This window comes from Coturnix japonica, chromosome 4, assembly GCF_001577835.2.
Source record: "Coturnix japonica isolate 7356 chromosome 4, Coturnix japonica 2.1, whole genome shotgun sequence".
Lineage (NCBI taxonomy): Eukaryota > Metazoa > Chordata > Aves > Galliformes > Phasianidae > Coturnix > Coturnix japonica.
The window spans coordinates 14,827,281-14,853,998 of NC_029519.1; the positions used below are offsets into that span (position 1 = coordinate 14,827,281).

Consider the following 26,718-nt stretch of genomic DNA (forward strand, 5'->3'; position numbering starts at 1 on the left):
TGTCCAGGAAGATGCCACTTTAAAATTCATGTGAAGATCCTGATAAAGGCAGAGTATTCCAAAGCAGCAGACTCTGGAATCAATTAACAAAACAATTCTTATTAACACAGGGAATCTCCTGACATTATCAAGGAAGCATAAAATCTTTTCAGAAAAGCCTGCAGGGAAAAACATACTTTAATATAAAATTGCATCCTCTAGAGTATGCAGAGATTGTTTCTACCCAGATCTCAAATGCATCTTATGTGAGAGAGGGGCTCATACAGCAAAACAACACAGTGAGAATTTAAGGCAGGAAGTGCAGATAATTTATCTGAATAAAGCTTCCAGGACAATAACTGATTTATGTTGATAGCTATCCAGGCTAGAGCCCAACCAGGCTGCAGGGGTGAGCAGCATCACTCCACATGGAAAATAACAGGGTGTTTTTACAGATGAAAATAGCTTAAAACATCAGCTTTACGCTTCCTCCAAAAGACCGTGTTTTGTCAAAGATCTGTTCTTAACTCTACAGTGCCTCAGAAAAAGGTGCCATGTTTTTCAAACAGTGCTACCACTATTGATGCCAGGTGAGACACAATGACTTAAATTTCACAAGGAAATCTATGGTCTTTAATGTCACCCAGCCTTTATTCATACAAGAATTGCAAAATCCATAAAGTGGTGCAGAGAGAGAGAGAAAAGTATTGAAAGGTTCGCAGCTGCAAAAATACACATATGTGGAAAAAGGGAAAAAAGAAAAATGAAACCCTGGAAGTGGAGATGGCATCACTCCTGCTAAAAGCAAGGTCAGCACTTCGCACTGGAGACTATCTGATTTACTCTATTTTGTTTCAATTGAAAAACAAAATCTTTCCTTGGCAGATTCCACTCTACACAGTCTATTACAGATACTTCTGAGACACCCAGCATCATTTATAAAGGGACACTTATTACTGCTGAACGTGAATGTTTTGTTAAATTTCCCAAAGTGGCCAGAGGAAATATGTGCGACGCAGCACAAGAGGGCATTCAGCTGGATGCTGGAGAGCCTGGGCAACCTGGGCAGTCCTGCTGAGAAGTGTGCAATCTGCCAAGAGGCTCAGAGTCTCCCGTGAATGATACACAGGCTGTCCCAGGACCTGCACCTCCGCTTCACCCACAGGACTAAAGTCAGGCCAATACCCCATGAGGGACCACTCTGGTTCTACCCCTTACTGGCTTCACTCTGTCAGACTCCCATGGAGCTACTGCAAATTCATCTGCTGTAAATCAGATCAGAATAAGGACGCACTATGTTCTTTGACTGCCTATATTTACTTAATGGAATACAAAGAGGGGTTTTTAATCCTATTACGGTTGAACAATGAGGCACAAAACAATCTAATTCTCAGTGGTCCCTGCAGCCATGCACAGCTATCGCACTGCATGCGATTTCTTCTCATGTTACATAGCATGAAACACAACTAGTGCATTGGAACACAGTTTTTAAACAAGACACTGTGGTTGTAGGAGGCATTGCTACGTTCACCACAGTGTGTATGCAGTAAAGCCACACCAATCCATGCTTTACACAAGGTAACTTCTGCTCCTGGAGAGCCAAACTAGAATAGTGGAAAGCTTCAGGAGAGTTCCCCAGTCTCATTTTGATCAATTTGGGGCTTATCTCACTGCCTTTTCAGGCAATAAAGTCAGTTGCCTGTAGATGGTGTGGAAAGACATGCTATACATACTTGAACTGACAAAAATTGTCTATCCATAAAATCCATCACAAGCAGCTTGAACAATATACACCGGAAAATATAGACAGCTTCTTCCAAAACACACACACACACAATTTTCTCATCCATCACCTATATGTCATCAGAAAAATTGGACAGAACAGGTGCTCTAACATTGAAAAAGACAGATTCACATCTGCAGAAACATTATGCTAACTGATACAGGCTTCACCAAATTGTTTCAGTCAGGAAAAAGAAATACAAAACCCAGAAACCACCATTTTCAAAACAAAACGTTTGGATTTATCTGAAACTGAATCAATTTTTGAAGCCTGAAACTATTAAGGAAGCTTTTATTCTTAATTCTCCAATTTTCTGGTTGATCCCAAGCTAATCTCCAAAATCTTTTTGCAAGTATATTTGAAATGAAAGACCAGCGAGTTACACAGCTGCTATCTTTTCCCATCATATCCCAATGTTTCATGTTTCAGTAGTTTTGAAATCAGGCAGCATGATATTCTGGGGTATCCAATCCATTTATAGGAAGCTCAGAACTGCAGCAAGATCATGGTGTTATGGAGGAACACAGCCTGAGCTGTTCAAGGAGTTTAATGTAAACATGTTAAAACTACCACTGATTAAAATAAGAGTAGGATAGATGTTATGGTGACATAACATCCTCAGGTCCAGCTCCTTTTGCAGTACTCCACAGTGGTAGTGAAGTCACTCTGACAGTGACACCAGATCACTAAACACTTTGGAGAAAGATAGTTGAGTACATTAAACTTGCAAGACAGTTTTGAATCCCCCAACCAATTCAGAGTCAGTGCAAGGTTAGACCCCGGGTCAGTCCTTTGCAGATCAATGAACACTAATTAGCTCTTATCTAACTGCTAGGAAAAAGGAACACACATGAATTAGAGTTTTCTGACCACCAGACTTCATTAGAATTCAAACTTGGTGACATAAGTGGTAAGGCCTAAGAAGACAAAACTCTTACAGCCGATAAAGATCAGTGCTTTACATGTTCCCTTCCCAAGCCACCTCTCACTCTCCACCTCCATCCTCTCCCAAAACAATGAGAACAAAACTGTAAAAGAGTCTTAAGGAACTTAAAGACCAATCAGGATTTGTCCCACAATGCAACATGACTGTGCTTCCCAAGCTATGTTCACTAAGGGGCTGCAATGTCTCTATCTCAGACTGCGACCTCTGAATCAGAAATCAGATACAGAAATCACAGAGTCCCATGGCAATCCCCAAAAAGCACAGCCCCACAAAACTCTTGGCAAAGCTGGCAGGTTTCAATTATGGCACATTCTACAAACCTCAGTGGGAGAAAGCAACAGGCAATGCTGCTTCCAGTAAAGACAGTTCTTTTTCCTACCACTGAAATAAACAGCAGGTCAGGCAGGCAAGAATTGGGCTTGTGCTGTGCTGCAGAAGTGTGGACCATGCTTATAACAAAGACCTAGGTCATGTGGGAAGCAAAGAACTTCCCAGTACTGAACTCGCTTTCTTTCCAACAGCTTTGCTTATTTCAGGTGAAGAGCTGAAGTTTTCTCCTTTGTCAAGTAACAGATCAGCTTGCTGCACAGCAGTGACACATGCTGTCCTAGGTCCATCAGTGGGAACATGTATTTTTCTAGCAAGGACAGTGAATTAGTAGGAACTCATTTCCATTTAGTTTTTCAGAAGAACAAAGAGTACAAATTTGTTTTGTTTTCAAGAAGGGCTAACAGTGAAAGAAGCGATCAATAAAATGACATTTTTAGCCTTGGCTCTCCAAGTTTCTCACTGCAAACTGTCCTGCAATCCTTGCCTGACACAGGCAAAATGTATTATTCCTGTATAAGAAATGGCAAACCTGTGCTACCAAAAGTAGCCAACTGACTTACTCCAAATCAGGTTAAACGCCATCAGATACCCTGCAGTTTCTGAAATTTTGCCCCCTGACCACATGGGCTGGGCCCAAATGCTTGATGTTTGTATATAATAAAACTACTGCAGGGGAAATCAGCACGCGCCTTGCATGCATAAGTCCAGGAGAATGAAGTGTGAAAATAATGAAGTATACACTGAATAAAGTAAGCAGGCATGAAATATATACTATCAGGAAGTAGATATACATTTCCCAAATAACTGCATATAATTTTAATGACTGTTCTTGTGTTAAAAAGAATGCAAGACAGCAGAGTTATCATATAATATTATATATCATCCAAAACATCCATGTAGTCTGGTGAAACAACTGCATGAAGGCGATGAGCTATGTCACTCCATCCAGCAGAACAGCATTCACCAGAGCTACTACCCAATTCTAGGAGAGCAATACACCTTTTTTAGAAGTGCCTGGGCAAGTTAACCCCAGTGCAGTGCTATTGCAGGTTGATCCTTGTGCTTAAGGGCTTCTGTGCCTCCTGTGCTACCTGTGTGTGAGGGCTACACGCTGCCATTCACTAATTTAGAAGCACTTTAGATGACAAAGCAGATCCACTGCCTCAGACTCCACAATGGGGACATGCATGAATGGCTGCTAGGTGGATTCATTGATATTACTGCTTCCTACATTTACTCTTCCTCTTTATGCAGAAACCTTACTGCCCGATTCCTCTCTTGCTCTGTGCAAATTTGACAGTTTAACATATAACAATTACATCTTAGTGGTATCGGCTACAAAGGCATACAGTGCCTTTGAATGCTTCATGTATAGATACGTGTGATAAATTAACTCCACGCGTTTGGTGCTGCAGAACTACCTCCTGGCTCCCTGACAGAGTAAGGTCGGAGTACACAATGTGAAACTGCGTGATAGCTATGGATCTCCACGCTGAAATGCCTACAAACAATCAAACAGTGAGTCTGCTTTGCAGTTCTCACTCTATGACTGCATGTAAAAGACTACAGGATTTTTCCAGCTCTGAGGTTTTTGAGGTATCTGATATTCTGAAGACCAACACAGAGCAGGTAATATAACTAAATGAAGCACGCCTCAGCTTCTGATGGGCAGCGTAACACAAACATGTTGGCTTAGAAGAAACAGAATCCCCATGGATGAAAGCTGGAAATTGCTTCATTGCAGTGAGCAATACACAGTTCTAGAGAAACTGGTTTGATCTGGATCAATCATTTTTATGCTCTTATTTTTAGAACGTTACATTGTTCTAGTGGAGGTACAAGGTCCTGTGTAGTAAATGTAGCTTTATGACAATGGGCAGGCAGCTTTCAGGCTGCCTACAATCTCCTTTAGAATAGAGGCCTTGGCCCTCCAATGATCATCCTTTACAGTAGCACAGAAACTACTGACTCTAGGCTGTATCTTAAGTGCCAAATACAAAACCAGCACAAACATTTTCTTCACAATAAATGAACATGAGTGTTATTTGGCTCGATTTGAGACATTAAACATGAAACCAAAGTGTTGCTGCTTTAAAAAGAACATATTCTAATAACACTGAAAGGATGCCTAACTAAATCAAAATTAGCATTCCAGAATGGGTAATGACAAAATATGTACTCTAAATGGAGAAACACTGAACTGCTGGATTGTGACAACAAAGAATCACTAAAGATACATCAGCTCCCTCATTTCACACGTTCCTGCATAACAAACCTACGCTTGCAGTGGGATGGCCTCCCACCTCTCTGACACTGAGCACTGTGAACCCAGAGGAAAGAAGCCCACTATTTTCAGTGGCTTTTTGGACAAGCTCTGAAGTTAAAACTATTCATAAATTGTTGGCATATGCTGTTTCCCATCATGGCATCTCTATTTCCTCTTAGAGATAGAGAAAACTGTTTACACCTTTCACTGGGACTTGGGAGTTAATCAGCAGCTCTCCAACCCATGCCAACAGTGTCACAGGTCTTCTAGACCCTATGCTATATAGGAAAACTGGACAAATTGATCTCTGCATCTTGATGAAACTAAACAAGTAAATGGAACTCTTCATGATGTACTTTTCATTCATTCAGTGAATTCACAGAACTTCTCAAAAAGTGCCCATTTGTATCAGTTTTCTTCCTTCCTTCTTCATCTCCTTCTTAGCATGAGTTAAATTCAATCCTAACATCTAACATGTAAATGCACAAGTATGTAGTGGAGGAGGAGAGAAAGGAGAACCATCTCATTTTAAAATTACAAGATAATAAAAACCAATTTAAAACAATATTGTTTCTTCTGCTAATGCTGAGTCAACATTCACAGTAATGACAAATCTCCTGCTCTGCCATGAACCAGAACCAAACTTCAGTCAGAATACACACTTCTTCACTCTTTAATCTACCCCAGTACTGCAAAAGCTTTGGCTCTTAAGCTAAAAATAGCTGATCTGCTTTGCCACACAGCAGTAACATAGAATGCCTGAGCAAGGTCTGCAGCATAAAAAACATTTTTTGGGGGGGAACTGTAATCAATGGAACAGCATGGAAAACAAAGTTATTTTGGTCTTTTACTACAGTGGGAGAAACCACAGCGCAATCTGTACTGGGAGAGTTAGGCACCTACCCTGTGGTTCCTACTGAGCAAAGCCACCAGTACATGGCCCAAACTTGGCAAGGCTGTTAGAGACATCCTTATGCTTTTGGCAGGAGGGAGCTGACCACTTTCAGCATCAGTGTCCTCTGCCAGCTGGCCAAAGAGCACACAGATGCAAGGGAAGCAAATTATCTGCCCGCTGGCAAAAAAGAAATGCTGAGCATCACGTAAGGAAAAACCCTGTGTATGCAGGAGTCCACATGTGTGACTGAGTACGCATGTGAGCATGTATATATATATATATATATATGTTTATATATATGTATATGTGCACCTGGGCTTTGGGAAAAGGAAAAAATACAGTTCAACCAGCAGAACTGTCTGCTGCTGGCCCTGTGGTACCATTTTCTGTAACATTCACACAGTAGCAAACTGGCACTTCAACTGAAATCTGAGCTGAATCTTCAATATTAAACAAAGGACTGCAGGACGCTAAGGAATGATTTTCAAAGAAAGTCAGAAATCTGACCCCATTAAGAAAGTGCCCATACAATCAGTCAAATGATTTCAGCAACTTAAAATAAGCATGTAATTACATTTACCCTCTTCTCTTTCCCCTTTCTTTTTGGTTTCTTAAAAAGGGAATGCCTGCAGAAAAAAAACCCACACAAAACAAACAAACAAACAAAAAAAACCCAACCCAAAACACTACATCAAAATTTAGCAAAACAGCCTTCTGGGTTCAGAAGATGCATGAGAAATGAAAATAAGAGGACAGGAGCATGCAGCCAGTAGGCTGGGTGCAGCTGAGAGAGGGAATCTGCCTGTCGATTAATTAGATTCTGCAATCAAACTCCCCTTCTCCTGTATACATCCCATCGCTATCATTACATGATCAACAGATTTTCATGCAAACTAATGCTTTCTTCAGAGAAATTCTGTGGGAACTATGTATATCATTGCCTGCATTTCTAAACATTTCTTGAAAACTATACGTAATGCACAAGCACATTTGTTGGCTGTAAAGGTGTACAACAGCAATTTTTTGCAATGACAGTGCAGAGAGGGAATATGAGATCTGTGTGCTAATGAGCTGACACTGCAGAGGCTAGAGCAGTGTTAGTATAGTGCACTACAAGTGCAGAGCAGAAAGACATACATGGGCTATTTCTAGAGAATACAATCCACAGAACTACACATAATTCAACATTAATACTAACATCCCTCATCACAGATTACAATGAAAACGTGAAAGATGCTTCTAGTGATGAATTTATACATTTCAGTTGTTATAGACGTTATTTTGAAAGAAAAGAGCTCACTCCCACCGAGCCTTTTTGCAGAAAACACCCATGTTTTAGTTCATTTTAGACATTTGGGTAACTTTCTTCCTTTCTGTTTTTCTCTCAATTGCAACAAGCCTTCTATTCTAACAGCTATTAGCTGTTCTGCCAAGGCCAAACGATAAACTTTAATTCACCTTTAATAAGCTTGAATTTTCCTCTGTGTTTGCATATCTTCTCTGTGAAGATATCGCACAGCTAAATAAATAGATGAGTAGATAAACACACAGTGAATGAATACCTTATGCACGTGTGTAAATTAAATATACAGAGAGAGGCTCGGTGCTAGCAGTGAAGCAGGGAATGCATGTACATGAATCAGATTATGCATCATTTAACTGAAAAAGGATTGTGAAGGAGGGGTTTAGGGCAGGAATTTTCTTTTGCTTCTAAACAACTTTGTTCTCATGTTGGGATACTGCCAAATCAAGCCTACTGGAGGTGGGCCTTTTATCTCTGGCTCATGAGGACACTTTAGAAGAGACGGTTTTTTTCCTGCCTTGGGAATGCACCAGATTGCAGCAAGTAGGATGTGCAGTTGTACAGTAAAAACCTAAGTCTCTTCTAAGCAGAGCCCAATTCCTACACACACGAACACTTACTACAGCTAGTACTGTACAACACAGAGCAAAGAATACAAATTATTAGTTGATGGGTACAGCCTCTCAGAGGCACTAGGCTCAACCCACACAGGCTACTTTGCCTGATTTCCCTTCGGCTTCATTGTATATCCCATCACAAAGTCAGTCACAGCCTTTGTCTGTGGTGCAGGCAGTCAGAGTCACTGCAGCTTTCTCTCATATGGACTCCTGCCAATTGCAAATATTGATCAAAAGGTTGTGTGACAGCACCGGAGACAATTTATGCTTATCTTCAAGAGAAGCAAAAATGTTGTGGGAAGAATTCCTTCGTGGTAGCACCCTGAAATTATCTGCCACTCCAGGAGGAAGCAAGGATAGGATTAGGGGCTTGGGAGCCAGCATCTTTTACATGTTAGCCATGTAGTATATGGGGCTTAAATCATTCATCCTGATGCATTGATGTGTATGAGCATTCTGATCTTGAAAGACAATTGCTTGCAGATCTGGAAAGAGCAACTGTTCTTCTATTTCTTCCTGTCTCTATTTTAATTTGAGCTACTGAGACCTATCTGCCTAGTGACTTCCACTCGCGCTATTATTTTCTTACCAACACTATTACCAGATGGTTAACATAGCTATGGCCAAGGTCACCTTTTCATTTTCTTTCTTCTGCTTCCTTTTTCACATCTTCTATTTTTAAATAGGTTACTGTAGGTTGGTATTCTCTGGTCTGTGGTTTCTCCAGAGGTTTGAGTTTCCCAAATTTTACTACGCTGGCAATATGCGTGTGAATATGCAGCCCTGTTCTACAGAAAACCAGCTCATCCTGCTACTATCACCCCAGCTTTCACTAAGCAATGACAAAAATCATTAGACGTCACAGGATGAGAAGCACACTGACTAAATAATACATGGGCTGTCTCTGAACACGCGTGTGGTTCACTGGTCTTGGTAGGATCTGTGAAGAAGTGCTGGGAGAACTTTTAAAAAACAATTAATCACTAATCGCTCGAGCAGTTTAATGTATTTAGTTCAAATCCATATAATTGATATTTAGGAAACTATGTGTGAGATATAGCCCTCTTGAAGGGATTACACTGATTAAGGATTAATAGTCAGATGTTTGTTGTAAGAGCTGTTGAGGCAGGATAGGATTAGTAAAATAAGATGCAAAGTACAGGCACAATTTTATTTACCCTATTTTTTTTTTCTACTTTACAAATATTTTAATTGGATATAATTACACCCCACAACTTTTAAAGGTCCTACTTCAAAGCCCTTTAAAAAGTGTAGTGCTGCATTAACATGAAGCAGTCACATGGGGGATACATTAGAGTATCAACCCAAAAGTTATCCAAGAATTTCCTTACAACGTATTTCATAACCACCACATTTCTTGGAAAATACTTTGGAATTCTGGGAAGAATACTCAAGAAATGATAAGAACAATCCTAACCCCAACAAAGAAAACCAAAAGAGACTATTCAATCATGTTGTAAAATAGGAGACTGCAGTTTTCAGTGCGCTGACACTTCAGTGCAGTATTTCACTACAATGCCTCCTCTTTGAAAATGTTATCCTGAGAGTGTAGGAAGAGGAATCTTGTTTGTAACACAAAGTTAGTGCGCTGCACTCAGAGGTCCTTTAGATCATGCACAGATGTATCTCTGTGTGCTGAGAGGTGCACGCAACTACCTTGCAAGAGGACTCCATTCATTTTCAAAAGCCTACGATAAAAAATGCATAAAACTGAATATAGACACATCAGTAGGGCACATATTCAGGCACCACTTCTGATAAAGGAATGCTGTTTGAAATGCAGAACACGCACTGGTCTTTCAGAATGGGATTTGGCATTTTAACACGTTACCACCACTCAAAGTTCTATTTTGCTTCCTTTGTTAATAAAGGCTCAAATTATACAGATGCATTTCTCATGCAGAGCTGTTTCTCATGATGCTAAGCATTCTGATTCCATCTTCTCTCCCCTCAGCTCTAAAGACATTCATCACTTGACAGACTTCTCAGCTTTTAACAGGACTTCACTGTAAGGAAAGCAGCTAGTATTTCAGGTCAGAGGAGGTATGTAAGACCCTCTAGCTCTGTTCCTGAAGGTCATTTGTGATCAGCTGCTCCCGTTTTATTCCTATATAGTATTATTTGCAAACAGCCAGGCTGGAGCCTCAGCAGAGAAGAGATGCTATCTATCTCAGTGGCAATCCACTGATCACAGCTGCACAGTGATGCTATATGCACAGCCTGGTTGTTTCTCTGGAAAATAAAACTAAAAATGAGGGAAAAAGTGGTGAGGGAACTTTCCCTAAGGTATTATTCAACCACATAATGCCGCAAATCCACTGAGCCTGATGGCAGCACATTTGTTGCACTGTATCTCACGAAGGGGTACTCCAGGCTGCCGGGGGCAAAGGGACTGTAATAACAGATAACAAAGAAACGTATTTTTTTAAAACATGTATTTACTTACAAGCATTTGTCACTGAAAAACTGTTGGAAGAATCCAAGTGATCTACGTGGTAGTTCAGATGGAAGGGCTTTTCGGTGGTGTTTTGGTTTGTGTTGTATAACTGCACAGCAAACCGAAACGCACTGTGCTCCTGAACAGTGTTTCTCATGAAAAGTCCACCTAGGAGAGGAGAAACCGGAAAAAAAAAGAGAAGGAAGAAGGCATTTCAGAGCGTGTTGTTAGCGCAGGCAGCGGCACTAAGTTACATTTGCATAGCGCGCATCTCGGCAGGGTACGGACAGCGCAAGCTATGAGCGTGCAGATGTACTAAGGCGCGCACGGAACGCACCGAGCCCGAAGTTGGGCTGCGAGGCACACGCACATCACAGCCCGGTGCCTCGGAGCCACCCGGAGCCGCAGCACGGCGACACGGCCAGCTCAGCTGCCCGCGGGGGACGGGGCAGCGCAGCCCGGGAGCGGCGGTGCAGACCCCCGGAGCGACGCCAGGGGTTGTTTGGCACGGGCTAGGCGGGGTGCGGGGGGGGGCACGGTGCGGTGCAGACTGCCAGCCGTGCGGAAGCGGGGCTGGAAGAGCGCGCACGGCTGAGCGCTCCCGACAGGGAGGAAGGAAAAAAAAAAAAAAAAAAAAAAAAAAAAAAAAAAAAAGGGATAAAAAAAAAAAAGCAAGTTTCCTCGCACGCACAGCGCCGCGGCTCATTCGGCCGCAGGTTCGGGGCACGTCGCTGCGGATCCACGCCATTCAGCNAGACCCCCGGAGCGACGCCAGGGGTTGTTTGGCACGGGCTAGGCGGGGTGCGGGGGGGGGCACGGTGCGGTGCAGACTGCCAGCCGTGCGGAAGCCATTAAAAAATACCCTTAAACACACAGCTTGGTCCTTATTAAGAAAAAAAAAAAAAAAAAAGAAAGAAAGAAAAAAAAATGGTTAAAAAAAAAAAAGCAAGTTTCCTCGCACGCACAGCGCCGCGGCTCATTCGGCCGCAGGTTCGGGGCACGTCGCTGCGGATCCACGCCATTCAGCGCTCCGCGGCACGGGATGCGCTGCCTCGGGGCGCGATTCCGCAGGAGCACGGAGCAAACCCTGCGTCGTTGAGAGGCGGACGGAGCGCATCCCGGGGACCGCCGTGCATCGCTCCCGGCGGCGGGTGCGGACCTTTCCCCGGCTCCCCACGCCGCCCGGCGCGGCTCGGGGCGGCGGAGCGCTTACCGATGCTGATGGTGTTGGGGAATCCTGCCCGCGCCTCGCCCAGCAGCCCCGCCAGCAGCAGCAGCACGGCCCGGCCCGAGCGCTGCCCCATTTTCTTCAGCCGCTGCGGTTCAGCCCTAACACCGAACGGGCGGCACGGGCATGGATGGGCGCGAGCGGAGGCGCGGAGCGGTGTCAATGGTGGAGGCGATGCTGGCGGAGGTAGTGAAAGGATGCTCCCCTCCTCGCTTCCCTTCTTCTTCTTCTTCTTCTTCTTTTTTTTTTCTTTCCCTTCCCCAGCTCCCTCTCCTCCTGCCTTCACCCCAGCCGGGCAGGGCTCATTGGCTGTCAGGTTGCCTTTCTCCCCCCGTCTCCAGCAGCCCCCCCCACCCCCCCCCTCCCAGCGCAGGGACTTCCCCCAAAGATGGTGGGAGCGGAGCCGGCCCGGGAGGGGGTGATCGATCAAACTTGGCGGGAGGCGGGCGCGCAGCCCTCGGCCCGCCCGGCCCCGCCGTCTCCCGGCCGCTCGGGGCGGCACCGCTCGGGGCTGCGCTCGTCGGGAGCCGTGCGGCCTCGCGAGGGCCGGTCCGCGGGCTGCGGCTGTCCCTTTAAAGCTGCATCGCCGCTGCGTGTGTGTGTGTGTGCGTGTATGTGTGTGTGAGTGCGGTGCGTGCGCTGCCGGAGGGGAGGGGAGGAGGCGGAGAGCCGGGGCCGCGCAGCAAAGAGCGGGGCGAGGGTGATGGGAGGGGAGGCGTCCGGGGTCCCGCCCGGGCACGGCTGGGGCGTCGCGGGGCTGCAGGGCTGGGGCGGCCGGGCTGCCCCCACGGGCACGGGGTGGCCCCGGGGATGCGGGTGAGGGACCGCGGCCCCGCAGAGGGGAGCGCACAGAGCTCACCCGGGGCTGCCCGCCCCGAGCCGGAGTTGCCCTCAGCCCCCTCGATGCTCAGCGCATCCATCCTCCCGCAGAGCCCCGAAGCGATTAAAGCCGGGGAAGAGCCCTTCCCTTAACAGGAGGATATTCGGTCCTTCCAAAGCTCCTCTAAAGGAATGAAATCCAGCAAAGTCTCCCTGTTATCACTCGTGCTGGAAAAAGACAAACTGAGAGCATCTCTCCCAGGTGCAAAGCTGAGCTGTGGCCTAGCAGCGGGCACAGGGCAGTGCTGCAGGCAGACACCCACTGCCTCTGCCTGTGTGCCAGCACCAATGCATAGGCACTTAGGGAACTGGTGTGGCTCTGCTTGGAGGTTGGTTCCCTGTCTGCTCATCTTGCACCTGTCTCTCTGACACCTCACTGGAAGGATCCTGCAGCTCTTTTATTTTTTTGAAGCTTTGAGGCTCACTGTGCAAGATGGAAATAGAAAAGAGATATTGGGTCACTCAGTCCATCTCCCAGACCCAGGGAAGACTGTTCTCCACTTAATGTTCCTTTTCCTCTAATTTCAGCAGGTCACTTTCCTTTGGTCCTCCACTGTCTCTTTTCCCTAATCTCAAGCTGGTAGGTCTTTGTTCTCTGTTCAGTTGAGTTAGGGATAGTATTGAAAGCATTTGGCTTTGCAATTGCAAAATAATCAGCCAGTGACACTGGCTGAAGCTCATCTAAGTGCTCGTGTAAGACAGGTGACTGCACAGATCACCAAAGAACATCACCATTTCAAACCACTGCTCCTGAAGGAAGCCAAAGAAACGTATGAATAAAAGGACATCATAGTCATGAATGATTAAACACTTGCATGACCTTAGCAGTATAAATGTGACTACCTTACCTCTAGGTACACACATTGGCTGCTGCTTGTGTGTTCCTTTATGTGAATCACTCCCAGAAGATGAAGTCCATTTCAACTCAGGCAGGGGTAGAGACCAGGTTGTGGGGTGGCTTGCAATGTTCCCTTCTTAGGTCGAGATAGCTGTCGTCACTTTACCTCTTGGAAGAAATAAGTGGTTATCTGTAGAGATATGTGGAACATAAGTGCCATCTTTGTATCTATTGCACTCTGAGCTCAAAGCACTCTACAACAGTAGAAACAGTAGAAATAACTTACCCAGCTCACCAAGGTAGGAATTTTCAGATTCAGAATTAAGACCATGAACAACAGCTGGGCTTTACTGTAGAGCACACCACTTTCAAATGTCCTCCAGTAAGCACAGCAGACCTGATAGTTACAGGCAGGTATGTGAACATTAGAATTCCAAGATGCTTGTGAAAAGTTTGTTCTCACAGGCTAATAATTTGCCTTCCTGGTTAAAAACTACTTCTCTTTTGCCTCTCTACTTATCTCCAGCCCATTTCTAACACAGTCTTCACACAGTCCTGCAGTCACAGAGTCACAGGGGTTGGAAGGGAACTCTGGAGATCATCAGGACAACCCCTCCTCTGCTGAAGCAGGTTCCCTACAGTAGGTTGCGCAGGAAAGCATCCATGTGGTTTTGAATATTCAGATAAGGAGACTCCACAACCTCTTTGGGCAGCCTGTTCCAGTGCTCTGTTAACTTCAAAGCTTTACTGTTCACTTCTGTTCCTGTTCTCTTGCTCTCACCAAGTTCTTCCTGTCCCTCCAGCTGTGTATTCCTGCTAACTGCCACCCCTGATGATGATGTACTGAAAAAAACATGAAATAAATTACATTTAACATTATTATATTAGGACAAGAGAAGACACAAATAACCAGGAATGAAGGCATAGGACAGTATCTTAGTTCCATGAACAGCCAGTTGGATGAGCACCTCATCCTGAATAAAATGGTGCTTCACAGACTCATGTCAGAATGTTTTGTTAAAATCAATGATGAATGTTTGCTAAGAGACAAACAAATTCTCATTATCATGTTTTTCCTTCTGAAGCCCACCCCTAATACTCACAGTACTATTTAGCATTTTCAACACATGCTTCATTTATTTTTTGCTTAGGCAATTAGTCTCATGGTGATACTTCTAGACACAAATGGTACAGCAACCATACCATACAGATATTGGAGCATGCCAAAGAGACTTCATCCCTGTTTCTTTCTTACAGTGAACCCAGTCTATTTCAGGACAAAATGTTATGATTTTATTTTGCTTTATGTGGATATGAACACCTTGCACATAGTTCACGTATATTAGTTGGGATGCTCAGTGACTCAAGTTAATGAGTTCCATGGTAACCAAGGTCATACCAGATGTTTTCCCACACCTTTCCTAACTAAGTGCAACTGAGATCTTGCAGGATAATCAGAACTTCATGTTTAGATGATTTATGGTGGCCTAGGACACCAGGGGATTCTGAGTACTGTCTACCTGATCAAGAGGAGGTAATGATTTATAATTAGCTAGTGCGTTCTCATTGTAATGTCTAATACTGGGTTAGAAAAATGCTGTAGAATTTGGGACACAGTGTTCTCACTGAGCTTTCTGATGTTACTAGGCTAAACTTATGGTTTTTACATAAAGTCATGGCAAAATCTACACTGGGATTCTGTGATTCTGTGACTCTAGCTAGCTTTGCCCTAGCAGCACAAAGCTGACTTTCTAACTTTTCTAAGTCCTGTTTTTACTTGTAAGAGAGAGTGCCAGACAGAGATTATCTAGAAAATGTTGTTTCTCCCATTACCAGCCTCAAAAGTTTATAAATGTCAATAAACTGTGCTCTTTAACATCTTCATCAATGATACTGACAGTGGGATCAAGTGCACCCTCAGCAAGTTTGCAGATGATGCCAAGCTGTGTGGTGCAGTCAACATGCCTGAGGGACAGGATGCCATCCAGTGAGACCTAGACAGACTGAGCAGTGGGCCCAGGAGAACCACAGGAGGTTCAATAAAGCCAAGTGCATGGTCTGGCACCTGGGTTATGGCAACCTCTGCTATCTGTATAAGCTAGGAAATGTGAGGATGGAGCACAGACCTGCTGAAAGGGACTTGGGGTACTGATGGCTAGCAGCTGGGAATGAGCCAGCACTGTGCACTGGGTGCATACAAAGCAGTGTGGCTTGCAAAGCTGAGGGGACATGCTCCTCAGCTCTGCACCGTGAGACCTCACCTGGAGCACTGCATCCAGATGGGGAGTGCTCAGCACAGGAGAGACACAGAGCTGTTGGAGTGCATCCAGAGGAGGGCCACAAAAATGATCTAAAGGACAGAACACCTCCCTGTGAGGACAGGCTGAGAGCTGGGGTGTGCAACATGGAGAAGGGAAGGCTGTGGGGAGAGTTGAAAGTGGCCTGTCAGTAGATACAGAAAAGGAAGGGCTATAAAAATGAAGGGAGCAGACTCTTGAGTAGGGTCTGTGATGACAGGATAAGGGGAAATGGTTTCATACTGAAAGAGGAGAGATTAAGGTTGGACATAAGGGACAAAGTTTTTCACAGTAAGGATAATGAAGCACTGGCGCAGGTTGCCCAGAGAGGTGGTGGTGCCCCGTCCCTGGAGGCACTCAAGGTCAGGCTGGACTGGGCTCTGAGAACCTGATTGGGCCTGTTCCTGTTTATCACAGTTGGACTAGATGACTTTTAAGGGTCCCTTTCAACTCAAAGGTTTCTATGATTCTATAAATAAATGTATTACCAATTACATTATGGTTATTTTTTGTTTTTAACTGTTTATTTCTTCATAAAAACAGGAGATAGAATTGACCGAACTTTAAGTTCATCTCAGCATTTTGATTAGCTTAACTGATTAAATCTACAATAGACAGTCTACAGATAGGAATGATAGTGGGGAGAGACAGAAGCAAAGATGAAAGAGGATTTAGGGAGAAGATGGAACCACAGATAACTGGAGTCAAGGGGAAAGTACAGTGTCAGGAGAGGGAGAATGAATATAGACATTACAGCTTCATATATTTTGGACAGCAGGTCAAAGGACATGCAGTTAAGATTTGATTAGGAGTGGGAACTAACTGTTGAAGCTCTCTTATTTACCTTTCATTACCAAGCAGTAACAGAGACACACAAATTAAAAAGCAGCAGATGACAGTTTAACAGAAGTACTCTGCTATGCAGTTAATAGCTAATCTATTAAGCTGCCTTTTACACTGTATTACTGGCAAAAATAATTGTTTTTAAAACTTTGAAGTTTGATATGATTAGCGGAGTATGTGCATTAGACTAACTAGAAAAAAATCGCTGGGATTAATATTCACAATTCATGGCAGTAAGTAGCTGCTGGATGCCTCAGGACCTGTTCTTCTTACTCCTATGTGTGATCAGAGAATACAGTCTGTCTGTCCTCTGAAAGTTTCTGCAGAGACAGGATAGGAGTCCAGCTGAAACACTGGTTTGTTATCATTTCTTTTTCTTTTTTAATTTTAATTTGTTTTGCTAAGAATAGTCATAAGGTGAAATCCTGGAACCACAGAAATGTATGACAGGTTTATTACCTCGGTCATTGCAGCTAGGATGTTATCCATTACATCCTGGCAGGATAATTTTGTCAGGCATTTAGGAATATGTTCTAGCTCACGGAAGGATGACCAAGATTTGTATAAGAACAGGCCCAAAGAGGGAACTCGTTGATAAATAGAAGTCATTACTTCATTATTGGAGACTAATTCAACCTTAGGTAGCAGAAAGAAATTCCTGCAGCAACTTTTATCAGACTTGAACATGGACTGATATAGCAATAATCTATATATACTACAGTTGCACAACTAAGACAAATGTGGAAACAGTCAGCATGTACAAATGTCTTCATTTTTCTTGGGTTTGTGGTATTTTCAGGATGCATACTTCTGGTCCTAAGAGCTAGGGGGATGGAGGGAATGTAGGGTTATTATAGTCCCATAATGTCAGAAACAATTTATATTACCTTCTGCTTTCTGATGAATCGTACACTAGGCACTGCTGGCATAACATAGCCCTGCAATTCTTATTTAAACCCTTACTTTTGCTGTGCTCATCTGTATTTATTACTTAAGGAAACAGTAAATCAAATAAAAATGTAGTGGCATCCCCTATACACTGTTAATAAAGTGAATCTGCTCTCTCTTTTTTCCCCCATCCCTATGAATACTGTTTGCAAGCAATCTTGAGAGTTATATCCAGTTCAAAAATTTTTAATTCTGTATTTAATTACTGAAATAGATATTATTTAAGACAATCTCCTTTAGCTGTAAGTAGTTAATAATCACTTCAGATAACTGCTTGCCAGTCAAAAAGTCTGCTTTCTTCCCAGTGTTCATTTGTATATTACTAAAACTCAGCTCAGCTCAGTTCACTTCTCTTGCAATGGCTTTTTTTAAGTGAAAATGTATTTGGAAAACAGTACAAAGATTCTTAGAAAGGGATGTCTAGACATTCAGAATTTACATGTTTCACTGAAGTTTAAGACTTCCAGTTTTGGCCTCTTCCACTTGATCACTGAGATTCCTACCCTCCCTAAAGGAAGAACTCAGGTAGTTAAAGTTATTTTAAGAGTTATGTAAGAAACTGACATTCAGCTCTGTTAGATTCGAAGAACCTCTGGTTTTACTTCTGGATTGAACCTTTGTAGCACTAGACTACAGAATTCACTTCATATAGACACTATACTAATATAGAAACAAAAATCAGTTCTGGAGACTACGGGATGTTTGTCTCTCCCTTGCTTTGTCCGTAGCCAAGAAATACCACCTTGATGGTGAAAGGAATTTCCTGCACAACTTCCAGGAAAATATAGTATTTCTTCAGAAGAAAGAAGCACATAAAGCATCTGTGAGAAGAATGAGCATCACTGATACTTTTAGACCTTTTTTTCTCTTACCTTGAGACCGTATCTATCACCCAACTTCAACAGCATCTCAAGGTCTAACAGGATAATAACAGGAAGAAAAATACAACGCTAGCGAAGTGTCTACATAGGAAATGTGCAGAACAGTTCAGAATCTTAGAAAGAAAGAGAGGAAAACCATAGGAAGAAAAGATATATCTGATTGTAACATCACAGTCTAACCCACAGGCAAGAGATTCTGACCTCTGTATACTAAAACATCTAATCCACAGTCTTTAAGCCATATTTTGTCCTATTGTGAAGGACTTGCATTATCCATCTGCACAGAGATGAATTCCACCCAACATGATTTGTTTTATCGATTTCAGCAGGATTAACTGAGAATACAAAGATGGCTACAGTCGTATACACTTACTCCTTGATGTGAATAAAGCAATATGGTTCTGATAATCTGCAGTGTTCGGGAGACACCAAGTCTTTCAAAAACAAAGTAGTTCATCTGAAAAAGAAAAAAAAAAAAGAAGGAAAAATACCACGTTAAAAGAAGTGTTTTTACGCTTTATAACATTTCTATTCCCAATTAAAAGTTGTTTGGCTTTGTAACTCACACCTTGTAACAATTGCACTGGATCCTGACAGCCACAGTATAAAATTGACTAGTTATTTGATTCTCTTTCAGCACAATAGAAGGCATCAGAAGTGAAAAAAAAGCAACCTTGCAAAATGGTTTTGTGAAAGCAATTCTCACCTTATATCAATTTGAAGAGTCTTAAGCATTTTCCAATAGCTCTGACATGGTTCTTATATAGCAAATTGAAGTTGACTGACAATAGATTTACTTTTCTTAATTACTTTTTGCAGACTCTTCAGAAGTAACCCCTGAGCCCCAAGGAGTCCACAGACCCAATTTGCAGGAAAATAGATATTTATTATCATCAGCTACATTTTGTTTTATTATCAGTTTAACTTGAAACTACTGTTGAACATAAAAACTGCTACAGTCTTATTTTTACTTGACTTCTATTTTGTCCTTATAAACAGTCAATAATCTCTTGAGGTCCCTTCCAGCTCCTGCAGTTCTGTGATTCTATAATAGTAAGTAAGCACTGAAGCACTAACATGAAGGTACGATCAGTGAACGTCCAGTTTCAGGAAGCTTTTCTAACCAGTGATGTTTCTACAGCATCCTGTTTTTGATGCCAGGCTCTGTGTTGCACACACAGCCATTACTTTCAGCAAGTTTGAAAGCATTTGTCTAAGCATGACTGACTAGCAAAGTTTAGGAAGAGTCACCTGCCTGTCTGGTGTTTATAGTTACCCAGTTCTTAGTGTTGCTTTTCAAATATACTGGGCCAAGTCTTCATTCAGTGTAAAGTACTTCACATCAGTGATATCATTGTTACTTTAGAGTAGTGTGCATGGACTCTATTTGACTTTTCTGCAGTGTACATGAAATACTGTATTTTGCATGGCACACAGATTGACCAGCATAACAGACTGCACTCCTTTCAGCCTTGCATGTCTTTTGTTTAAGAACTAGGTAGCAGACCCACAATCCTTCCAGCCAATCCTTAAGACTAAAATTAACACAGAAGTTTTCTGTCATTTAAAATTGATTCTTTAATCTTGAACTTTTTTTCTTATAACTATTTAGCTCAACTGCATATGAACCCCCTGAATAACCATGTCTCAAGTGTGCAAAATTAAGCTGAAGTGAGGAGCCCTGTGATTTTTCTTACATCCATGTACATATAGGAATCTTGAAAGACTTATTTTTAATTCTTTAAGCAGTTATTTTATCTTTTATATTACTTTCTAAAAATTATTCTTTTATAAATGTTATTCTAAATATTCTGTGGTGGTTCCACTTTCTACCTGGTACCCCTCTAGTATGAAAGAGAACTGTTTGAAACATAAACCCATTACTAGATACTGAATCTGTACGAAAGAAAAACATATTTGGACTTGTCTGATAGAGCTTCTCAGATAATCATTCTTGTATCTTATTAGATGCAAAACAATAAAAGCAAATCGAGCAAAATCTATCTTTTCCAAGTGATGTGCTATTTCCTTGGTATTTGTGATGCAGTAGCCTGATCTAAAAAACATTACCTTCGTTAAGCATCATTCTGTTGACTTCAGTGGTCTTTCATTAAGTCTAAGAGCTTATTTTGTAGGGCGTGTAAACACATCCATAGTCTTGGGTAGAGAGCAACAGGAGAAGCAAGACAAGAATTTTTATTTAAAATCTCTCATAAATTATTTGTTCTTCATATATTATAAAGTATAAAATGAAAGAGAACAGACCACTATTCTTTTTTTTGGTAGAGTGGCAGAGATCGATCGCTTTATAGTTCTAACTTGAGGTCTGCTGATGTAAAAATCACTCTTGCTCAGAATTTACATCTTTGCCATCTATATGCAGATTGTGGATACTAACTCTGAGAGCCAACCAGCTCAACAGTTAGTTTCATAGTGATAAAAGTTAGTTAAAGTTAGTTAAATCTCTAAAAGCAAGACAGTTGAGAACTGACCTTGTCACCTTGTTACCAGAAGGGTTAGCCTCACTCCTGTTTTCTTTGGGGCTATAATATGTTAAGTGGAATGTAATGAATTAAGGAGGAAATTCAAATGTGTTAATTTTAAACTTGACTTTGAAAGTTCTTACTTTTGTGTTACAAGGCAGACCTTGCACGTTGCTTTGATATACTGTTGTTATTTGCAATCTAATCTTGTATAATAATTAACACCAACTGATCCACTGGAGTGCTTTAGCTAAGTATTGGGGACTATTAAATTGGACCACGAATACACAGTTGCTTTCCTTATTGCTAACATAATTATGCTGTTAGAGGGGAAAAAAACAATGAGATTAATGGAAAGGTGTTGCTAAATAGGGCTCCTTGGTGCTGTAAATTTTTGGAGTGCTGCTATAAGGTTTTGAAGTATTAAGTATATATGAAAAGCAGCATGCTGGAATCTTTTGAAAAACACTTGTTTTCATTATTGTTTAGGAAAACATTCTGCTGTCAAAGGTGAAAGTCAATGGCAGCAGCACCAAAGGGTATGTTTTCACTGCAAGTTTATTCATATCTTTAGGGCTACCCTATTCCACACAGCATCACGCAAGCCCTCATGCATAGATACACACGAACTTTGAACTTGGCTTTGCCTTTAGAGCTCAATTTGTCTTCTAAGTAGATCACCAGTCCTAAAGTTTACTAAGAGGAGCTTGGCTTTAGGGTACACATGAAATCATGTGTTTGCTATATATATCCTGTCAGATTATGGATTCAGTTTGGAGAATAAATATCTCTCTTATGGACTTACTAATGTATTAAAGCATGAAAAGCAAGTAAAATCTCTGTCATAAGCAAGGAGACAGAGTGTTATTTTAATTTTCTATTAATTGGATCATAATGACTCCTGGATTATGTAGTTTCTGAATCATTCATCTCCCGTTTGGCTCTTGCTAGAAACTACTTGCCAGTTCATGTAACTCTAACTCAACTTTTAACCCTTCATTGCAGAAGAACGCTGAAAGACGTCACCTCAGCAGGCTTCATTGTGGTAGATACAGAAATGGTCAATTGTAAAATATGTCTCAGAGTGAGAGGAACCCTGTCCTGTTCAGTCAGCTGTCAATAGAAATTCCTTTTACAGGTAAATAATCAGTCCAACGATGTTGCTCTAACGTGTCAGTTCCTCTGTGATTTCTGGGGAGAATACCCTGGCTGAGTGGGAAAGAGAAGCTTGGGGATAACACTGTACTGAGAGGATGAAAGCAACTCAGGAAAGACAAAAGCGGTTCTAGGATATACTGTGAGACAATGTATAAAAGAAACTCAAGTCAGTGACACAATTAGCAGTCTAAGATACACTGCTGCAGACCTGCTGTCAAACACAAGCAAATACAATGGACATGCTTCCACATAGAGAAAAAACTATGTTTTTGGTTATGTACTCTAGATATACTCTGCAATTTTAGCTCAGACCTTGACTCAACGGCAATGTGAGCTTTGATCAAGCTAAAACAGCAATTTCACATTGGAAATGACATTGGGAGCTTCATGAGCACTGAGACGTGCATATAAAACAAGACCAGAATCCAGCTGTTTTACTTGTTCACAGTGAATGCATTTTCCATACTTTGCACAATAATGAACTGAAAGTCAATTAATTTCTGCATATTTTCATTACAAAATGTATGAAGCAGCTTTTTCAAAAATCATCAAGAATTATTCCTGTGTTTTTCAAATTTACTAAGAGTCATTTGGTCAAATCTCAGACTCCATAACTATAAACTCATGTATGCTTTAATTATGATACATTTCAAAGAAGCGGATAGTGATCTTCTAAAATAGATAGATGGAAATAATTCTATTCTCTGAACGATAGCTGGAAGATAAAAGCAAAAAGATCAGTTCACAGCACTTCTCATATCTGTCAGCAACGTTCATTTTTGATTACAAAACGTAACTAAAGTTCCCAAAATTGGTTCATCAGGGAAGATCTATGTTCTCTATTTGGTGTTCATCAAAACGCTTGTGCTAAATTACTGAAGTTTTGGGACATATAAGACCATTTAAGCTGTTCAAGTAAAAGAGAAACTGAATGGCAGCACTTGGCAGCAGCAGCAATACTTTCCAAGGTTCACAGACTGCCTCAAGATTATCTGACGATTATGCCCAGAAAAATAAGGATGTATCCTGGAAATAAAGTTTTGGTTCTGAGTACAGTGAACAAGAAACCCTTGGCGACTTCAGTGGACATCAGACTAGACTCGTAAGTTATGAGATCACAAATGCAAGAAGAGGGAGAGAGCATTATTATAATTTTATTTTGACCACGTCCCCTTGAAAAAATGCACTACATGCATGTGCATATTCCCTTCCAGAGGAAATATATTTCTGATTCATAAGACAGAATGCTTCCAGATGACTCCCAAAAGACCAAACACACTCCTATTGAGATTAAAAATGCACTTTTAAGCTTTAAGTTCTGCAAACTCACCTGGGACTTCTGGTAACAAAGTTATTTGCTCTCCCATCCCAATCTCACTATCAAGTGCAGACTGCAAAAGCCATACAAGGCCTTTGACATTTTCTGTGTGATACCACGGCTTTCTAATTGTACACACAGTGATGCTACAGCAGCTATGAAACCATGCCATAGGAAGCCAAAAAGAGTATAAACACAAGCAAAGGTTAGTTAATATTTCATTATTATTATTATATATATTTTCAGCTGTTCAGAGATAAATTCGGACACTAAGCACAGATTAACTGGATTTGGGGCTATAGAGTGACTGTTACATAGCAAGGTCAGGGCTGAGTGAAATGACTAGAAATCAATCAAATGTGCAGAGTGCTATAAGGGAACAGGGCAGTTAATCATTTCAAAACTTTACTCTGAATGTACTGTATGTGATCAGTGGCAGTGGAGATAATAAAGAGAGCAGCCTATAGCTCCGCTCCATATATAAAAATGCTGGAATTGCGTTTGGTCTGATTAATTCAGCAAAATTTGGGTTGTTAATTAATGATGCATTAAATGGAAGGCAGAAAAGTTAGCCCTGATATTTCTTAGAAAGTTATGTTTTATTCTCAGAATGCATCTGGCTGATGTTGTTGAGTAAGGACTGGTGAGATGTAAGTTTTGGGGACGGAAGGACTATCCTTCATTTAGACTTCTAAAAACCTATGTGGGTATAAAGTACACGCGCTTTTGGTGCAAGAATTGCTCACTGCTTGGCATCCATTTCCTGGCAGTGGGATATGCATTTACAAGCCCCTTTTCCCTCCAAGCTCCAAGGGATTAAGAATGCACCAATTCTTTGAGCCTTGGGACTCGATTCTGTACCACTGAAGTCAATTGAAGCTTTGTTATTGACCTCAATGGGCAGAGAATCAAACCCTCAAAGAACACATTATGCGATACATGGTTTTTTTTCCTAAAAAAAACCTTAGCGTTTTGACTGATAGAAAGAAACTGAAATAGAGAGGTGAAAAACAAACTCTGATCCCCCAGTTAGGCAACTGACTCTACATGTGAACACAGTGTAAAAGCAGACAGAATAACTGCACTGAGCAGCTGCATTTTGCATTAACATTTAGGCCATGAATTTTACCCTCTGACAACAGGTCTCTAATTTACGTACCTGAAAACAATATGAATCAGGAAAAGCAGCGGGAGCTCCGTGAGTGAGTAGCCTGGTTACTTTGCGATGAGGCACAGATGCAGGCGCCCATCTGTACATCTCCAGGTTGCAGAATTTTCACTACTGTTTATAACTCTCCTCGTTTCTCTGACATTCCTTCACCTGCCTCCAGCAGCCTCTTCACTGAGTGCTCCCACAAGCCTGAGAACATTGCTGCGAGCAAATGAAAACCAAGACTACTTTCATAACCATTTACTGCTTATATCCTGAGTTGTAAGCAAGTTAATGACTGCACATAATAAAATGGATACTTTGTAGCCAAACATAGTCAATGGCTGCGCTTTTCCCTTCTAGCTTCAGCATTAATAACAAACTCTCTCTGTTTTTCTAAACTTAATCTATAAACGGAACAGCCGGGCCTGCATATACATATTCATGCGAAAAACCCTCAAGAGGAATTAAAGGCAATAGCACTATCCATCTTCCTTACATACTGAATGAATGAAGCACCGGCTCTGGGTTTTCAAAGTGTTGCTGGTCACCTCAGTCACCAGCTGTTGTTTCATCCTTACCTGAATTATTTGCAAGCATATCACCTCTATTCAAAATGGCTTTCCAAATATATCCAGTGAGAATGTTTATTTGCTCAAATCCTCAGCACACCTTGTTTACCAAACACAGTCCTGGGGAAAGAAAATTCCTCCTGTCACCAGTATGCATAAAAGGGGGAAAGACGCCTTTCCTTGCACCTTCAGATTGAAGCTGAACATCAGCAAACATGCTATTTAGAGAGAGGAAAAGTGCTGCAGAAGTCTCCACGTACTAGTAGGGGTCAGAGCATCAACTCCCAGACAGAGAAACCTTTTGTAATAGGAAACCCCAAAACATTTTCTCCAAAGTCAGTACGATTATCACATCCTTGTGGTGTAGAATTGTTAATGCCGAGCAGCTAGTACATTTTATGAATTCATCACTTTGCTGTTGAACACTGGCATGCACTGATAGCTAGGCACAAAAAGCTCCAGCACTGTACAGAAGTGGCATTCAGCCTTTGACAAGCGAAGAGCTACTTTGTCATCAAACAGAGGCTCACAAAACCATGAAAGAATGAACCGCATTTAAAATGGAGAAATGTGCACAGGCAGTTTATGCGAGAGTTAATACACTGCTCCAAACAAGTCAGCAAAATCCACAGCCAGAAACAGTGCACAGCCAAAAGACCCGGACTCATCGGCTATCTGTCACCTGTTGCAGAAGACCAGCTCTGTGTAAGTCAATACTGCCTGTATGCGTGTGGGTGCACTCACACCTCTATTTTTTGTTTCAAGTTGTCTGGGGGCAGCTGCCATATTTCCTTTGAGACACCGTGTGATGTTTTAATCAAACGTCAGCAAGGAGCCTGAAGCCACTTAGAAGCCACAATTGTGATACAACATACTGGGACACTGAAATAAGAAATATGACATCACCAATATAGCTTCATTTTTTCTTGCCCTTTGCATCTATTCTTTGTTGGGATGCTCTCTCTATGGCTTAACTTTTTGGAACCAATATAAAAAAAAAACACAAACAAACAAACAAAAAACCACCACAACCAAGAAATACCCATTGATCAAGATAACCCAGCTTGTAGTTTGACTAATAACCTTTTGGTCAATTTTATACTGTCCAGCTGTTTAGATTAGAATAGCAAATGAATGGAATCGTGAGATCGCTGCAATCTAATCTCTAAAATTTAGGGTAAGAAGCTTTTGCCATTTTTCAAACACTGAGTTTGGTTAGAACCCAACTGTGTCAGTTTTTCCTATGCAAACCTGCCACTGCCATCCATGGGATTTATGAATATTTAGGGAATACATGGGAACTGGTTATTTTTCCTCTTCAGTTTTTTCACTGCTTGAAGAATTTGTGTCAGCCTTGGGGGAAGAGAGGGAAGGAGGAGAATGTGAGGGAATAGGAGCAGAGTTAGATAATGCTGTGTGCCAAATCCTTCCCAATGAACCCCTTGGCATGCTGCTGGTACGTTGGAACTGCTTCCAGAAGAGCTACATTTGCAAGTGCAATATCTGCAGTCCCAAAAGAATAAGTTTTCTAACACAAATCCCATTC

The 26,718-nt window shown here is 41.8% G+C and overlaps 1 protein-coding gene across 6 annotated transcripts in view; it reads right to left on the minus strand.

The window, feature by feature from the left end:
• Window positions 1–25,294, minus strand: part of GRIA3 (glutamate ionotropic receptor AMPA type subunit 3) — a 146,931-nt gene extending 121,637 nt beyond the window's left edge. For 2 of the 6 annotated variants that reach the window (XM_015860740.2, XM_015860741.2), the window contains exons 1-2: window positions 11,791–12,149; window positions 10,587–10,745 (exon numbers count right to left, since the gene is read on the minus strand). In XM_015860740.2, coding sequence (XP_015716226.1) covers window positions 10,587–10,745; window positions 11,791–11,881 — 250 coding nt within the window. In that variant the 5' untranslated portion in view covers window positions 11,882–12,149. Of the gene's footprint in view, window positions 1–10,586; window positions 10,746–11,790; window positions 12,151–13,532; window positions 13,713–13,808; window positions 14,366–18,864; window positions 18,949–20,561; window positions 20,581–24,609; window positions 24,823–25,181 lie in introns of those variants that run through there. The other 4 variants (XM_015860743.2, XM_015860745.2, XM_032444495.1 and 1 more) reach the window with 4 other exon arrangements.
• Between the last annotated feature and the right edge of the window lie 1,424 nt (window positions 25,295–26,718).